We start from the raw sequence: 17,973 nt of genomic DNA on the forward strand, positions 1-17,973 counted from the left end.
AAAAACAAAAGAATTTACAGTCTCTGCATCCAGTGCAGGAGATGGTTCAGAAACAGCGTCACTTTACTGATAATTTACTGGAATACAGGTGCATATAGTTTGGTTGCCTTGATAACAGTTGCTATGCAACATAGGCAGAGATTTACATTTTTCCTGTCAGATTCTGAAAAACTCTGTGTGCACATAGCATGGACAAGCAAGGTAAGAGTAAAGCAAGGTAAGGCAGTCTTTGTAGTCTATCTTCCTTGTTCTCTCCAAGTCTCAGCAGAGCACTACCATCCCAGCACTTCAGGGATGTCTTGTCCCAGGTGTGCTTTTCCTCCCAAGTCCCTTTCCTAACACTTGTCTCTTCCTGAGGGTCTGAGAGGGAAACCAGGACATGCTATGAGTATTTATCTGTGCAAGGAGAGCAGAGTTAGCCAACAGGTTTGCATCCCTAGCTTTGTTAGGCAGTAGCTTCGTCTGTCTGGATCAGGAGGGATACTCAGCAACAACCTGCATATGCTGCACTTTCCAGTCTGCTTGGCCCTATAAACCATGGAACAGCCATAATGGGGATCCTGGGGAATGTGACTGACAGCTCATCAAACATGGATGCTCATGGAGGATACAGAGCTGCGCAATTATCACAAAGCTTAGAGGTGAACATTCACATTTTGGAAGTTCTTCCATAGAGGCAAAGAGGCCCCTCTGATAGGGGTAGGATCTCAAAGGGATGATGGAGCTGGAAAGGCAGAAAATCCCCTCCAATTCCTACCCTCAAGAGACAAGGACAACATCAGTTGCCACTTCACATGCTAAGTGGCAGCCCTGAAGCTAAACAAAAACCATTAGGCCAAAAGGGATGAGCACTTACATAGATGTTACCCTGTTGGTAGCGCTGATGAAGGTTAAGCAGGATGGCAGCTTCATGCAGATCTCCCAGCATGGACATGTCTTCTACCCCATCAGCGCTGGTCTGGTGCATGGGTAAGACCTTTTCTCTGGAAAGGGAGGCCTTGGGGTACTGGAACACCTGGAAGGACGGGGAGAAGGACAAATAAGCTCATGACACCTGGGCACATGGTCTGATTTCCTACCAGAAATATGCACCTTTATACTTTGGCACTGGAAAAGGAAATGAATAAGACACAGATCTGCTCCCTGTTTTTATAGTCACCCTTCCGTTCCTACATACTTGAGTTCTCTGGCCAGAAACTATGCAGCACACTTCTTTTGCTACAGAGTCAATCTCTCACCTTCACTAGTGATGAGGACAAATCAACTCAAGGTTACTTAATTTCCCCTTAACAGGAGCAGGGCACCAGCCTGCAGCCGGTAGGCTATACAGGTATTACACACTGCACTCATGACTGTGAATAATGATGGCAGCTGCTCCCAAGAGACCAGGAACAGTCTTTCACAAAAAACACAGGTGAGATCATGTCTCTGACTGTGGAGAAGTAGAGAAAAAGCTAATTCACATTCCAAGTTTGGCCCTACACTCTCTCCATAGAAGCAGCCAGAGAGCATCTGGAAGAGTTTGTCATCTCAATAGCAAAGGAAAGCAAAGCACATGAGAAGCCAAATAAAGTAGTGACATTCTCTCTGTGTGATGACACGCATATATGTGATGCAGCTTTCAAAATATTTGTACAGTGACACCTATTAACTTCTCTCGCTTCTCTGGGAAGTACTCATCTCTCTGTGCAGTTGCACTCATCTTGCCTCAGTTGCTGCATCCTTCTTCCTGCTAGAGCTTCCTCCTCCTCAGTAACCCACTCTCCGGTTATCAGGTCATCTCCTTCACCCCCTTTCAACACAGCTGAGATTATGTGACTGTTTCCCTCCACCACAGGCACATCCCAGCCGTCCTTTCCTCCTCCTCAAGCACGATGCTGGCATTTCACAAAAGTTATTTCAGTTGCTTCCCACTCTTGGATTCAACCATGTGCCATCTCCCACCCAGCATCCAAAGCTGTGCTAGATGGTAAGATGCAAGAGAGACAGATGGGAGACTTCATATAGGCATCCTGGAGAAGGAAACTGGTCCACAGTAACCCCTCCAAAGAAACTTGTGCTTTTCCCCCTCTCCTGGGGCTCTGGTCTCTACCTCATTCCATCCTTGCTTGTAGCCCTCCTGGGTGCCAGCAAGAAGCTGATGGGCTCCATAGAGAACAAACTATAACCTATAGCATTGATCTAACTGGTTTCTCCTGCCCGCTTTCCTGGAGTGCTCAGGCTGCCGTCACTGCTGGGGAGAGGCCATCCCTGCAGCTGCAGGCTGCAGACAGAATGAGGTCACCCAGCCCCCTCCAGCAGCCACCCCTGCGAGTCCCTTGCAGGGTGCTCACAGCTGCAGCACACTGCAGGTGCCCAGGGATCACCCCTTCAGGGCTCTGACCCTGCACCCCACCAGTGCAGGGCAGCAAGAACCCAGCACAGCATCCTCACAAGATCACCACGATGCACAACCGTAAGAGCAGCTCTGTTCCTGGAGGGAGCTGAGGAGGAGAAGCTGGCTCAGTCCCCCAGGTGTGTTCCGCCAGTCACACCTGTGTGGCAAGGACTTGGTCTCTTCCACTGGCAGACTCCTTCACAGCCTACTTTTTTCACCAGCCAAGAGGCTTTTGAAATTACACAGTTCATGTTCATGAACAGTGTAAAACAAAGCCCAGTCCAGCAAACAGGCTCTCTCCAGGCCTCTCCACACCAGTTCTGCTCCTGGGTATCAGAGAGGTGTGACTGCCAGCAGCAGGACCCCCACTCTGCAAGCATGGCCCTAGAAAAAAACCTTTTTTTTTCTTCTTCAGAGCGGAGACCTCAGGCACTTTCACAAGAGAACTGAGGGAGCAGAAAGGGAGAGTGGGACAACTAAATTCAGGAGAGAGTACAAGCTGCAGATGCACAACATGAACTGGACTGTCAGGAACAAAATCAGTACAGCACTTTCAAACCAGAAAGCAGCAAATAACCCTGGCTCTCTCTTGCCCGCTGACTTATACAAATTTTGGAAGAGGACAAGGAAAAAACCATATGATGTGATTGTTCCTTATATCTGCCTGGTACTTACTCATTTACTACTGCTCTGTCAGCACTTGCAGCCATTTGGGCCAGAAGAGAAACATTAAGAAAACATTTAGATAAAAAGCTGAGTGGACAAGTGTCCTAAAATATATCAAGCAGCTGGCAGCACCTGTGCCAAGAGGCTGCTATACATGAAGAGTGATGGGTCAGAGCTTGTTTCCTTGTTCCTGTAGACAACATGGGAGAAAATGGAACCCTGAAGAGGAACAGGGGTCCTAAATGAACAAGTAAATGATTAGTAGGGCTTAGACAGTCACCTGTTACACCTGTCTTGAGCCACTTGATTGGTGTTATTCAGTCATCCCTCCCTAAAAACTGTCTGGTCCAATATCCATAAAGAGTTAAGCACATGCTCTGGCAGGACAGCAACAAAGGTCAGGTACCCTCTAAACAGAAACACTGCAGAGGTGAAATGTACTCCCTGGAGGAGCAGTGTGACACAACACTGCCATCCCAGCAGAGACCAAGTTGTCACCTACCCGTCCCTGAGGCTGAGGAGGTTCATCTAATTCACATCACTGCATGCCTAGGCAGCTCACCCTCCCTCAGGCAGAGGCTGGGGCCTCCAGCCCCACTGAGGTTTGGGAGGTGATGGCTCTGTGCCTCTGGAAGGCACTAGTGACATGTGGGAGGGTTTTCAGGTCTTCCCTGACACTGGAAGAAAGCTGGCTTTTAATTTGTCCTCTGCTCTGCAGGGAAGACAGTAGTTTTTCCAGTGTCTGTATCACCAATACGCTGCAAGGATCATCCATGCTCCTGGACACAGACACATATCCCAGGACTGCCAAAGTGACTTTCTTCAAGGAGCTCAGAGGTTTGAGACAGAAACAGGATGATGCTCCACCCTCAGAGTCCCAGTGAGGAAGCTTTTGTTACCCCACTGCTCACTCCTGGACGCTTCCAGCAATCTGCCAGGAGAGGAATGTCAAAGATTCTTCCCCATCATCCTGTTCCAGGAAGGGTATGCCAGGCTGATGTTCAACACTACTGAGCTGAATAGGATAGCTGATTTTTCCTGAAGCAAGTAAGAACTCAGGCAAACTCATCTCTCAGCAAAGTTGCCCCTGGAATATCCCCTTTTTAACAAGCTAATACATAAACCACAAAGTTACAGGTGTTAATAAGCAGATCTTTATTACTTGGGAAGGAAAACAATCAGCTTTCAGTCTAACAGGCACCTCACAAAACAGCCAGAGATTTCTACTTTCTCACCAGTGACATACTAAATTTACCTCAGATTTAGCCCAAAATGAGATCAAAATGGCCATTACTCTCTCCAAGGCCCTGCAATGGTCAGGAATAAAGCAAAATCTGGCCAACAAACAAGCAAAGATGAGGCTTGCCAGCCCTGCTCACCAGGCTCAGCAAGGGAGAAATTATTCCTTCTCAAACTCAATTCCATCCATTGGTGCCATCCTGAGCACATAAGCAAAGCTCCCACCTGGCATCCAAGTTATATTTATTCATAAAGCATTTGGCTGTTTTGTCTGGATCATGGTTTCCAATCTTGTGTTTCATAAGCATTGGCTCGTCCTCTCCTCCCAGGAAGTCCCATTTCTGATGATTTATTGCTTGAGGTGTTTTTAAGGAAGTGAAAACAAATGACAAAAGCTCTGAAACATGACTGGACTTCTTACCTCAGAGCTGCAAGAGCTGCAGGGATGCTGGGCCACAGCAAACATGAGGACACTAGATTTGGGGGTCCTAAAAATCAGAGGGATCAACTGGCCCATCCAACCCAAAGTGAAGACATTTACCAGAGTTTTCACCTGGGGTAGGACTGCCAGTCCCTCACACAGCTATGAAGCAATGAATGTGGCAGGTGAGAGAAGCACCCGGGACAGCTCTTGTGGGTGGCACTGAATAAATAAAGTCCTTTAATGATCACCATGTGCTTTTACTGCAGAAGCCATAAAGCACATGCTCCTCCAGCCTAGGGGTTTCTTGTTGCATGGAAGAAAAAAAACCCAAACCCAGGTTGTTTTTTTTTTAATACCTGTAAGCCACCCAGCATTATCCTGAGCATATCTTCCAGCATACAGGACACAGGCTGGAGGTGGGTGCACCCACACAGATGGCTCCAAATTGGGATTTCCGGTGTCCTTTTAGAGGTGCCAGGTGGGTTTGAAAGATTTTGCAAGGCACAGCAGCATGTCAGAAGAGACAGAACTGGCAGAGTCCCAGAAGTACTCACCATTTGCTGCCCCTCTGGAGGTTGCTGCGTTACCTGTGATCCCTTAAAATGTGTTAGTGATATCCAGCACTCGCAAAACAAGTCAACTTCTCAAGAGGGATTTGAGAGACTAAAGTAACCAGATGAAAAATCTCTGTTTGCTAGGGGAATTTATATCTCTGAGAAACAAATGAGGCTCTTTATAAAACAATGATGACTTGAAATTTAGGCCTTTCAAGGCAAGACTGAAAAGTACATCAGTCCTACCACTGACTCCGAAAACTGGAGTCCTAAATCCCCTTTCCCCCTGTGCCCTCCTTTGTTTGCCAGGTAAGAGGCTGAAAAAAACCTGTACAAAAAAAAATTTTTCTGCAACAAAGCAGCCACCTGCAGGGCTCATTCACCAGAACAGCTGAGCAGGTCTAATTGCTCACTGCTGGAGGGCACAGTCCTGCCCATTTCCCCATCCTCCTCCCAGCACAGGCACCAGTCTGACTCACCAAGAACCTCCGTGAAGGCGTAGATAGTTTTCCCAGGGTTAGCCAGGCAAGCTGACTCACTGAGGACTTGGATGATCCCCAGAGGTCCCTTCCTACCAATATTATTCCATAAGCACTGCAGCAGCTGCACCAGGGAACCACAAGGAGCACAGAGCTGGAAATCCAGAGGGAAAGAAGCTTGTTCCTATCACTGTCAGGGAGCTCTGCTGAGCTTGGCTGCCTTGTTGAGCTGTCCTGTGCATTGCTGCTGCCTTTACACACAGATTGGCACAGGGAGCCCACTGCCACGTGCCCCTGGCCCCAAGGGCTGACAGCAAAAGCTGCTGGAACTGCTGGTGGTGAGCACAACCACCCTTAGAGTGGCACAGCTTTCACGTCCTGGCAGGAAGGGCTGCTTGGTTGGTGGAGCTACCTCCTTCCAGGAGCATTTAGCCAATAGATGGTTTTGCTAGGCTGTTAATGCAACCGCTTCAAAGATGGCACAAGGGAAACAAAGAAAAGTGAGGTAGGCAGAGAAAGGAAGAGAACAAAAAGAACAATCTTCTCTTTTTAACATTTGTTAGACCTTTGGCATAGTTTGTAACAGAGCCAGGTCACTTTTCAGAGAGAATTTCAGCATTTCCATTGATAAATTTCAACATGATGGTCATGCAAAACCAAAAAGTCCATCTTAAAACTTGGCATAGGCTATAAACTCATGCAAACTTCACTTACCATGCCATAATCTGAGGTGAAGAGAACATTTCCATTGGCACAAAAGCCAACGGTGCATGGCTGCAGCTGGTCCTGCTCCCGCAGCCATACCCTGGCACCCTGCAAAAACCAGAAGATACCCATTAGAAAGAACTGGAGCCTGCAAGATCTGCACAAGGGGTGCAAACACCCAAGGAAAGCTGGGGGAAGCTGCAGTATTCAGAGGCTACTTCCAAGCTACAGCTGCTTAAAATATTTAAGTAAGTCCTACTTACATTTTCAGAGAAACGGGTTTTGGTTTTTTTAATGTAACATGAGCGGAAGAAAAATCAGTTTTAATGAGCTTCATGCGGAAACCAAAGTCAGGAAACAACAATTTTTATAGAAAGTGTCATGGAAAGATACCAACACATAGAATAGCTGGTTTGACTGTCTAAATATTTTAAAACTTGAAATAGCTGGTCATTAAAAGTCATGCTATAATAATAATAGAAAATACAAATAAAGCATGTTTACAATTTCATACACCCACGCATCATTGTAAGTGAAAATGCTTCCAGAAATCACCAGCAAACAGCTAAGAGGATTTCACAGAGCTTGTTTGCAAACTCTGGCAAGAGTTTCCTTTGGTAAATGGCATGACATGAGTGTTTCTCTGATGTATATATACACTAATGTATACATGATGGCCAGATGTCTGATGTATGTATGCACTGGTGTTTATATATGTTTATATATAAGATGTTTCACATACATTACAACATCTTAAACTGCTCCGTGTCTCTCAAGACAAAACCAGATTTCTGGTAGCACACATGCAGGGATCTGCAGGACAGGTAGCTCTCATAGCTCGCCTACCAAAATAGTAGGGAAAACAAGTTTGCTGGATTGGCCCCTTCTGCCCTGTCTGCCTGTGGGACCTGGTACAAAGGAAAGAGCAGGAGCATGAAGGCAGATCAGAACAAGCATGACTTGCAGTTGCAGAGTTAGGCATGAAGTCACACCACATTTCAGCTATTGCAAACTAATCATTTCCATGTCTTCCCACATAAATCACATAAACTCTGCTTAGGTAAATATTGAGAAAACTCCAAAGTGCTCAGCTGTTGAGTAACATTAGGGCCATCCTGCCTTTCATTGATTCATAGACTGATTTTCTTCCTAATTTTTTTATGTCCTTAAGTTATTGATCGTGAGCTTTAAGCCCTTCCTACCCTCTTAATCCCATCAGCACCATTAGCTCTTTGCTTATAGGCCTAATATGTTTGAAGAAATGGAATAGTGTTCCTATATTACATTATACAAAATGTGGAACACTAATTCTATTTTTAATGATTTGTTTTTAGTTTAGGTGGGTTTTTTTAAACTACTTAAGTCACTTTAAACACTTTAGTACCCTGGACTTTCCTTACAATAGGAGATACATCTCTCGGCCAACCTCCAGTCCTCCCAATAAAAGAACTGGGTTTAATGACATTAAAAAGATGTACATAATTCTAGCTTTACTGCTGTGCTCTGGTCTAGCGTGTGCACATCAAGCAGATTAATCTCCCCTCACCAAGTGAATGAAAAGCACCATTGCATCTGATCAGCACCTAAACCCATGGATGCTCTGCAAAGATCATCCTCGTGGCCAGTGAACAATAGCAATAGAAAAAAATGTAATGTTACAGATTTGAGATCCCAGAGAGCTGGTATGAACAATACATCACAAACAGATTTTGAGGAACTATATATAGGATTTGTTACATCCTCTTATGTTTTCCGAAACTCTTGATGCTTGAAACAGTGTCCTAAGGCATCTGGGCAAGACATTGCTGTTGAGAAATCATCAGCATTCCCAAATCACATTCTGACTATTCTGCGTAAATAGATGAACAGCAACACGTGTTAAAAGACTTTTTTGCTACTTTCACCAAAGACTCCTACTACCACCAAGGTAGAAAGCAGAGTCAGAAAACAGGAAGGTTGTGTCTCCAAACAGTGGGATGAAAGAAAGCCTTTTATAAAACACTTCGTGTAAACATCCCCGACAGCACATTTCAATGCCTTCAGACACCAGTAACCCAGGATGGCAGAGATGAGAGCCTGAGGCAAGTGCAGTTTAATCAGGAGACAAGCCTGCACCCTGCCATGCACACTGTGCCCCAACACCACGGCATGCACACCCTGCATATGGGAGTGTGCCACGATCGCAGCACCCGACATGGTCTGTCCCTGAAGACCAGGCAGGTCCAGGTTACACAGACTTCCACTCCCTGAGCTCAGAAATTAACTTGGAGCTACAGGCAGCTGATAATCTGACACAGAAGAAAAAATCCATGAGCATGAACACTGTTATTTAATAGGTACCATTTAGAAGGGAAAAGAGGGGAGAGAGGCAATGGGATTACTCAGCTATCTTCAACACATAGAAATGATTTAAAAGTCCAGACTGATCCAGACCCCTTTCCCAGCAGAAGTCCACATGCAAAAGCATTAACAAATACTCCTCCAAGGATACATAGGTCTTTTGTACACCACCACACAAACTTATGGCAGGCCCTTCTGTGTATTGCTAAGGAGTAGAAGGCAACATGCTGAAACTCCCAGGCACTGTGGTATTTCAGCTGCCCAGAATGACTTACTTCAGTTTACTTTGATGTTGTAGCTGTTTGTACAACAGCAATTACCTCTGCACAGCAGAAAAACTGCACCCAGTTATGCTGTTTCCAAAAGGAATATTGTGCTGAGACAGCCAGAAAAGGAACCACAGAGCAAATAATTATTGTAACTTCTGCCCAGCATAGCCATAGCCCCCGTTTCCTGAAAGGCAGAGTTTGTTTTAGTGCATCTCCTTCCACCAGCCCTTTTTCCTAAATATGAAATTCCCCAAGGAGCCTTGACTAAATACAGGAGCAGATGGCAACACCAAAGAGACTGCCCTCACTTTGTTCCCCTCTTCCCCAATGCCACACATGTCATTGATCAGTTGAAAGGATTAAATTGAGCAGAAAACTTCCCAAAACTGCCAGGCAGCAAGGCTGAACTTCCATAGGAGAAGCAAGGTCAGTAGGACTGAGCCCTGCCCAGCAGTGACATGCCAGCTCTGGGAGGCTCCAGTTTCCACAGGCACCACAGATGATGGGAAAACCCTGCTCTTCTAGGACAAGAGTAAAAACCCTTCAACTTCCATTCTATACAGATAGAGACATATAGATATATATAGATATAGAAGGTCTCACCCTCACCCAGAGACAAAACAGTTCAACAAAATGAAGCAACAAGCACTTGCTTGTTGGAGAGAACACCTTAAAAACAGAGGAGGAACAGCAGTGATGATTTTGTGTAACCACTTTCCATCAAATAAAGCTGGCTGAATAGAGATCACACAGTTAACTCAAGCCCCATACATAATGAGCTCATCCCCTCCCAATTATTCTTTTACTAGGAGTTTATTAGGTTGGTCTATTGCTTTGGTTTTAAAGGGAACAACAGCAGGAACTGAAAGGAACAATATAATAGTAATGTACCAGTTCCTATATCAAGGGTAGGTCACTCAGATGTTAAACAAACTCTGAGACCAACATCCTCATTCCTATGGCCTCAGTAACAATCTGTCCATGAACTTGCCTTGCCACAAAGTGCACAGCAAAGCACAATCCTGAAAACTGATCCCATACCATGGGGCTGTAATTTAGAAAATAAAGTTGCTTGCATACAGAGAGCAGCGTTTCATCAGTACTGGCCCACTGTCACACCATGATGCCTTCCACTGTGGACAACAAACTCTAAGATGTCATTTCTCAGTTCAAATAACACATGGCACTTTGGGATCCTAGACTCAGAAATAAGTAACATTTCCTGCTATTCATGATACCAAAAAATCCATTGAAGCCACAGATTTATTTGGCCTTCTATGACATTTTTTTAGAGTGACTGAAACCGGAAGTTCTCCCTTGCATTCGCATGCCTGTATCTCATCTCAGCAGATGCAGTATGGTGTGCCAGCAGGGAAAGAATAAGGGCAGAGAGGCAGAGAGGCAGCACACAGCCCTTACTGCAGCAGCAAAGCATCCATGTATTAGTGTGTAGCCAGCAGCTACACCCTCCTCATCAGTTATCCAGCAACTGAAGGACGCAAGGTAAGCTCCAGAGGACAAGACACAAAACTCTGTACCTGCAGGTGCCTTGGCCTCTCCAGGGCCTCCCAGCCCAGCAGGAGACACATTCAGGGACTGACATGAGAAAACACTCCACAACTGTACCACGCTTCAGAAACAAGTCTTCACATTCTGTTCTCCTTACTCGTGTGTTCTGGACTACCCTTGAACTTTCACGTTTTCCCAGGATGTCCTCTGTCTTCTGGAAACTGCTTCTTCCCAAGTCTCTCTGAGTGCACTCACATCCCATTCCTCCTTATGCACAACCCCACACAACTCCCGGGAGTACCATGCTCAGGAGGGGCTAAACCAAGATGGCTGCACATATTTCCCAGGGGTTACTGAGAGAGGAAAAGTGGTTTTGGTTGGAAGACACTTTTCAGTTTATGAAATGAGAGCACAGTTGTCTGCTTTTTCCAGTACAGGATGTTTTTACTGTTTTCTTTGTGAATGAACTTGGCTGCCTCAGCCTCCAGATCTACCTACAAACACAATACTACAAGAGGCTCTTACAGTGCCTTCCTTGATTTGGGTAACTGTATCCAGTCAGCCATTCTGCAAGCAGCAGGGATGTCTCAAATATGTACACCCCTGCACTGAGAGTCTGAGACCAAAATCTCTGTGGGTGCTACAAGTTTTCAACTATAAGTACTATATACATAACTTACCTTTGTCCTCCTAGCACACTGAGGCTGTTCAGTGGGTATTGGGCATCCAAGCCTTGTGTTTCTCCTGGCGATTGATCCATATGCTCCTAGGCTTAGAAAAGGCTCTCCTAGCAGCACAGTGCTGAGCCAGCTCTTTTCCCAGCCTCAGTGGGCTTTGTGGTTGAAAACCACGAGGCAGAGACTGAGCTAGAAAGGCCCTTGCAACTCAGACAAAGCCAGAATCAGGTTTCAATAAATGCACTTTTCAACAGATTGATCTGGATGATCATGAATAAGTGATAGGACAAATATAAAGAGCCTTAGCTAATGGATGTAAGATTGGTGGGGAGGGGGAGTCCCTGGCAGCCTAGACCCATATGGTAAGGAATGCAACTTTGCTGTTTTTCTGATGGCAGGCTGAAATGAACCCATGGGTTGTATCTGATCAGCAAAACTGGGACCAGCTGCTGGAAAGGAGAGGGAGCCCAGGAGGCCACAGGTAAGAAGAGACAGAAGCAATAACAGCCAACATGCAGTAGCTGGGAAGAGGGACAATTCCTACAATAGTGGTAGATGTAACAGAAACAAAAGTCTGCTTCTTGTAAGGCAGGAGGATGACACACTGCAGAGCAAAAAGGGACTGGATTGTACCTGTCTGGTCCCACAATTCCCACACAGCAGCTCACTGAGCTCAGACAGCCCGCCCCTGCAAGCTAGCAGGGCTCACAGAGCTGGGCACAAACTGCAGCCATGGGTCCTGCTGCTCCAGAGCTGCAGCCTCAGCTGAGCCCGTGACTCATTCTAGCTCTGCCAATTAGCAGCCCCATTCCTCACTAATTAAGGAGCAGAGCCCTCAGTCTGCCAGCAGCTTTGCAGAATAGCAGTATCAGGAAAAGGTTTGTGCATTTTAAATAATCTAAGAGCAGTTTGTCACTTTCTGGTCACTGATGTATGTGTACTGCTTCCCACTCCCCTTTTGCCTCCCCCTCCCATCTGTTCTGTTCCTGTCTCCTCCCCCAGTTTGGCTGCTGCACAGCTTCTCTTCTCGCTCTCCAGAACATCTCCCAACTTCAAATATCTCCCAGGAAATGCCTGGTCCATGGAGGTAATTCTTAATCTTCTCAAAGAAGCAACTACACACTGCAGCAACCACACCAACTGCTTGTCATGGGAATGGAGGGAATGAGCCCCCAGCTGTTTTCCCATACTTCAGAGCTGCCCTTTACCATGAGCAAAAGGTGCACAGAAAGGAGGCAGGTGTGAATCCTTCCGGGCTTCACTGTACATTCTCTCCAAGCTCAGTTTAAGATGAGCTGCCCCCTGCAATTCCATCATGGGCAGTGGAGTCACTCTCCTTCTCAGGTGAAGTAATAGTCCAACAGAGTTTGCAACCAGCTGAGAAATTCTCACCATTCTTGAAAATGCATACTGAATTTCATTATGTTCATAAAAGTAAATACCACTTCCATGCCTTCATAACAAGCTCTTCCCTACCTAAAACTTTAATTAGGAACTGAATTAAAATGAGATGTTCCTTAAGCACATTAGTCACATGGATACCTACAGATGTCTATTCCCTGTCACATCACAGCAACACTGGCTTTCCTACATCTCCTCTATAGCCCTGAAAGAAAGGAGGTAACATGGCATGTGCTAGAGCCCAGCCTGGCCCTAGCAAAACCTTCCCTGACCAACTTGCAGCTCTAAACTGAGCAAGTAAAATGGTATTCCTATCCTGCTCTCAACTTGGACAGTGCTTCTCAAAGAAGCCTCTCCCTCTTGCCACCAGGAATATAGCGAGGCGGCTTCCTTGCAGCTCACTCCCTCTCTCAAATTCAGCCAACGTCTTCAAGGGTGAGGCTGGGCTGATGGACAGTTGAGAAGTCTTCAAGGTCCACAGAATAGAGCTCAGGGCCTCAGGAAGCCACAAGGACACAGTGGTCTGTCACCGAGCAGCCACAGTGCCAAACGTTTTGTAAAAATCTCGGACAAGAGCCCTGAAAGAGTATTTCTTCTGCAATGTTTATTATGCATAACTTGGGATTATGTCCAAGACCTTTTTGCATCTTGCCACATCCTTGTTGTCAATAATTTCCTGCTTTGTGGAGTTCCACCTTCTACTCACACATTACACAGAACTGTACGCTTTTAAACCAGTCTCATCACTGTGAAGCAGAAAATCCCTTCTTCTTGCGGTCAGAGGTAAAGGCACAGCGGAGTTCAATCCACCTTCTCTGTCTCATCCATTATTTTCTGCTCTTTTGCCATGTCTCCCCCTATTTGTCATTTCACTAATAAAGTAATTTCAGGTTTTTTAAACTCTTCATGTGAGACATTTTCCTGGTGTTTGCTCGTCCTCAGTGTCCTTCCCTCAAACACCACACAGAAAGCAAGTGGAGTGCCTCTGAGCTGGGATGCACTGTCAGACAATATGAAGTAAGAGTGGAAGTGGGGAAAAATGGGGGAAACAACTCATGTAAGAAAGAAGTTGGGAGACAGGAAAGACAGAAGAGTCTATGTTTCACTATTTTCTAAAATCACTGGGTACAAAGGCATGTGCTAGTAGCAGCATCCAACTACTAGGTGTGGATGGCAGCATTGTGATTCTGTGTGAGTAATCATAGAACCACAGAATAACCTGACCCAGCAGATCGTTGAGTCCAACTCCTGGCCCTGAACAGAACCATCCCCAAGAGTTACACCATGTGCTGGAGAGTACTGTCCAAACACTTCCTGAGCTCTGGCAGGCTTGGTGCCGTGATGATGGAGACATACAGAAGTTTTTAACAAACATCCCTGGAAAGCACCCATCTTGCATCACACTGCGATGCTGAAGTGCTTTCCCATATATTATAATAAATGGAAAGGACGTGAAACATTTTAAAAATCATCAGGTCCAAGAGTTCCCAGAGATCTGTCCAACAAAGTTTCTCAACAGCTTTGTAAGTCCTGTAATGCTGAGGAAATTCCAAGAGATTGAAAGAGTCAGAGTCTAAATGGAAGGAATAGCGGGATTATCCCTAGTAACCATGGGTTGCTTAGTCTGAGAAGCCCTGGGAGAATACAGAGGTTTTGCTCTCAGCTGTTTCATCTTAAGGATACTCTGGCTTCAACTGTTGTCCAGTGCCCATTAACATGCAGAAAGAAGTCTAGTCAAAAAGACTTCTTCTTCCTTAGCATCCAAGCATACGAGACAAATAAGACTGTGATTGACTCTCATGGCACTGCCCATGTAGAACACTATTTCAGTAAAAGTCAGCTTTTGAGGAGCAAACAGCAGCAAAGGGATCTCAAAGCTGTTTTCATGAATGGGGAAAATCACTAATAATTGCGGGATTTTCCAACAAATGTCTGCAGTGACAGGGTCCGTACTATTTTGTATTCTCATCAAGGACCTAAAATCTAAAGTAGTACTGACAGCACTAGCAGATGCCAACATCTAGTAGATAAGTAAGTACCCACAAGGATGCAACCATCAGAGCAGTGTGGATTCCACAGCCCCTTGTTAGAACAAAACAGGATTAAAGTACAGCCAAACCAAAAGGTCATGTCAGGAGAGAAGGAATGCAAGGAGCACTTCAAACACAGGAATGTCTTCTGGAAAGTCACAGACCCAAAGAGGATTGCGAATTGCTGAGCAGAAACTCCCAGGACATTTGGTTGCAACAAGAGCTGATGCATGTCTGGGATGTATAAACAGGAGTAAGGAAGTTTACTGCTTACTTATGCTTTGAGGTGTGAGAAAGAAGCCTTCCAGAGACAACATAAAAGCCTCAGTCATTTTTGCTATTCAGAAAGATCCCTTGTAGTGCAAAAATATTTGTGAAGATATTAATGTCATTATGTAGATTTGCCAGAGCGAGGGCTGACCTATCTATCCCAGACAGTGATAGTGGGGGGATTAGAGCAGCATGTGGCCCAGCATGGGCTGCAGACCTCACCTCTGTCCCTGCATCCTCAACCGACTCAACCCTGCTGGGAGGACAGGGCAGCCAGCAGCACTGAGACCCCTCTCTGCTACCTGCTGGCTCACTTTTGCCAGCAACGCAGAGACAACCCAGTGCCAGAGAACAATTTTTTTGCAGACAGAGAAGTTATTTGGGACAAAGTGACTCTCATGAAGCAGAAGAAAAGTAGGACCTGAAAACGGATGGATCTGCCAGACACTTTAGAAATGAAGCAGGGTTTATTTTAAAACAAGGTTGTGTAACCACTTGAAGAAACCGCAAAAAGCGGGGGATCCTCCAGAAATAAGAAGCCCTTCTAGAAAATGTGATTCAGCCAAATCTTCATCATTGGCTCAAGATGCAAGTAACAGGAATAAACAGGACTAATACACCCACCTCATCCTAACCCTAATTTCCACCTTCTCATCAAATACACTGGTGACTGGATCTATGAGAGGCTCCACCACCAGTTCAGTTGCTGTGATAATTCCTGCACTTGTATGACAGGACCTCTCAGTCCCCCGGGCACTGTACCAAGTGATGCATAGCAGACAGGCCTTCCATAGGTGTTTTTCCTGGGACTTGGCTCTACAGCACTGCTGAACTGTGGGTGATCTCAGATGGAAATGAGGAGGCAGAACTGCGGAGTTTAGGGTAACTGGAGGATAACCAGGAAACCCAGACTCTCACAAGTTTCAGTCTTAATGATCACATTTAGATAGTTCACATATTCTCCTTAAAGCAAAATGGGAAAAAGAAATTGCAAAACATCTGTGATTATTATGTTAAATGTAATCGTGGCAAGAAGTGAAACCAGAGCAGAACAAGGTGGTTTTGGAGGCCACGATGGGGCAGCTGCAGGCTGGCCCAGGGCAACCTGGCTTCCCTTCATGTGGGGGTTCTCATTGAGAGCCTGTGCCAGCCCACCCTCTTGCTGCTGATGGGATCTGACAAGGTCACAGCTCACGCAGCCTGGCTCCAGATGAATGCCCTAAGGAGGGAGCTAGCAAGACTCCTTCTCTTCCGCCAGACACTGTTTCATGTCATCTTTGGCACAAGAGCTTTCTTCCTTGCAACTGCTGCTCCAGAACAGGGCAGTCAAACCCTTTTGTCTTATATCTGCCTCTTTATCACTCTGAATGGTTATGGGGAGATGCAGCTTGGATGGAGAATTCTGTGTGGAGTATCCATGCTACACTAGCTGCATGGATATCTTCAAGGACAGTGGCACTTGCCTTTAGCTGCACTACACAGGCTAATTAAACAGAGAGGGGTTGCTCTTTGCTATTGACACAGAGAGCATTACATATACAAGATGTATGTAACAGTCAGCATTTCTCTGTCTCTTCTTCATCTCTACAGGTCCTCTTCCTGAGAGGTCACAATATTCTCAGTAGAGTGAGAGGAGATTGTCAGGGAAGCTGGAAAAGCACGTGTTCCTGAGAAATGGAAAGGCTCGGTGGGAATACTGCTTCAAAGAGCAGCCTCACTGCTAAAGAAGATGATGTTCTATATACCTTTTCTTTCCAGGATGGCATTTTCCTAAGCCAGTGGTTGTTAACACATGGACATTCAGCTTACTGTTATCTGTAAAGACAGCACATCACTCATGGTCAGCATCAGCCAAGTCAGCTGAACCATTCCTCTCATCTCAGACAAGAGTCTCTGGGTAGATTGTCCCGGATATCTGGCCATGCTCCTCTCTCACAGGAACTCCTCCTTCTTTCTCCCAATAGCAGGGAGCATGAGAAGGGCAAACCAAGCTGTTGAGAAACCTAATCCAGCCATGTACAAACCCTTCCCACCCAGCACAACCTGGGCTCCCTGGGGACACGGGTCTCTGGATGATGCATCCAGGCAGCTTCAACAGAGAGCCCAAAGCTGGTGAGAATCGCCTGTGCAACCAAAAATCAGACCAGTCCTTTACCTGCTGTACCCATGAATCAGGCAGGCTCCACACTGCAAAGATGCATTCACAGTCAGGTCCTCTCAGTTGTTCTCCTTACCCATGTTCCCTGCCTGCAAATATTTATGCACATGACTTTACACTGGGACTAAGAAGCCATTAGATGCCCAAAGGACAGCAAATTCAGCTGAGTGTCTTGTGGCCAGTAAAGGGGCACACTCAGCAGACTCCCTGATGGCTTTGTGGAGTAGTCAGGCACTTCCCACTTGCATCAAGTAGTCAGCAGTCAGTGCAAAGCTGCCAGAGCAAAAGAAACCTGGCAGAGGTATTTGCTCCCCACCTCAGTTTGGGGCCAAGAAAGCAGCTCACGTGCATGCATGGTGGCAACTCCAGCAGCCTTAGTACTGCTCCACAGCCTTGACTCTGAGGCTCCCTCCTGGTCTGTGTGTATCTCCGGGAGAAATGGATCATCTCCCTATCTCCATGGCAGATGTCCCAGGCCACAAAGAAGAGCAGGGCTGTGGCCAGGGAAGGATGGGGAACATAGGGAACAGTAAGTGAAGACCATGACAGCTGTAGAGAGGATGGTTCCAATCACCACAGCCATGCAGGACACGAAAACAGAATTCCCCCGCCTTTCTGTCCCCATATCAGAAAGCTTAAGAATTTCAGGGGATTTATTTTACAACACAGATGAAAAGCTTTGGATTTCGCCATAAGATCAAGGAGGAAAACTGTTTAACGCTTAAAATGCCAGCATTTCTAGGCCAGTGGCACATGAGAAGGAGAAGAGCATCTGTGACTCCACTGGATGCTGCTGCTCAGTGCAGACTGACAATGGGACCATGCAAAGTGGTCACTCCAACTGCAGTGCAGAAGGACAGGATGGGAGAAGTGTC

General features: G+C 46.1%; 1 protein-coding gene across 2 annotated transcripts in view; it reads right to left on the minus strand.

Moving 5' to 3' along the window:
• LOC103625621 (unconventional myosin-X) overlaps positions 1 to 6,576 on the minus strand; it is a 79,593-nt gene extending 73,017 nt beyond the window's left edge. Inside the window, exons 1-2 of one of the 2 annotated variants that reach the window (XM_017726651.1) lie at positions 6,454 to 6,576; positions 857 to 1,015 (exon numbers count right to left, since the gene is read on the minus strand). In XM_017726651.1, coding sequence (XP_017582140.1) covers positions 857 to 1,015; positions 6,454 to 6,576 — 282 coding nt within the window. Of the gene's footprint in view, positions 1 to 856; positions 1,016 to 6,453 lie in introns of those variants that run through there. The other variant, XM_017726657.1, reaches the window with a different exon arrangement.
• Positions 6,577 to 17,973: the final 11,397 nt, after the last annotated feature.

The sequence above is a fragment of the Corvus brachyrhynchos genome, unplaced genomic scaffold, assembly GCF_000691975.1.
Source record: "Corvus brachyrhynchos isolate BGI_N302 unplaced genomic scaffold, ASM69197v1 scaffold490, whole genome shotgun sequence".
Taxonomy (NCBI): domain Eukaryota; kingdom Metazoa; phylum Chordata; class Aves; order Passeriformes; family Corvidae; genus Corvus; species Corvus brachyrhynchos.